The following is a 434-nucleotide window of genomic DNA, read 5'->3' on the forward strand; positions in this document are numbered from 1 at the left end:
GGAGCTATTCGACGTGCGGCGTGGAGGACGAGGGTGAGTCGCAGGCTTGCTGGATTGAGGGGGCGGCTATCTTGTTCTCGGTGATCATCGTGGTGCTGGTGACCGCCTTCAATGACTGGAGTAAGGAGAAGCAATTCCGAGGCCTCCAGAGCCGCATCGAGCAGGAGCAGAAATTCACGGTCATTCGCAAGGGGCAGGTGATTCAGATCCCGGTGGCCGAGATCGTGGTGGGAGACATCGCGCAGATCAAGTATGGTGAGTGGGGGCAGTGGTCCCTGGGGTCTATTCTTTCATCTCGGGGAGCCTGGCTGGTGGTCCTCTCTGCCTTGGCAGCCCTTTTGCCTTGAGGGGAAGCGTTGGCTCCTCCGGTTACTCTGTTTTGCAGCGTGTTGTGGCTGGGGGCAATGGGGGAAGCTCCCTGGCAGGGGATGGAG

At 59.9% G+C, this 434-nt stretch overlaps 1 protein-coding gene across 2 annotated transcripts in view; it reads left to right on the forward strand.

Annotated features, from left to right (window-relative positions):
* The window catches only part of LOC104501455 (plasma membrane calcium-transporting ATPase 4-like), a 26,236-nt gene that overhangs the window by 6,139 nt on the left and 19,663 nt on the right, over positions 1-434 (forward strand). For both annotated transcript variants that reach the window (XM_010145265.1, XM_010145267.1), the window contains exon 3: positions 5-255. In XM_010145265.1, coding sequence (XP_010143567.1) covers positions 5-255 — 251 coding nt within the window. The remainder of the gene's footprint in view (positions 1-4; positions 256-434) is intronic.

The sequence above is a fragment of the Buceros rhinoceros genome, unplaced genomic scaffold, assembly GCF_000710305.1.
Source record: "Buceros rhinoceros silvestris isolate BGI_N320 unplaced genomic scaffold, ASM71030v1 scaffold2341, whole genome shotgun sequence".
Lineage (NCBI taxonomy): Eukaryota > Metazoa > Chordata > Aves > Bucerotiformes > Bucerotidae > Buceros > Buceros rhinoceros.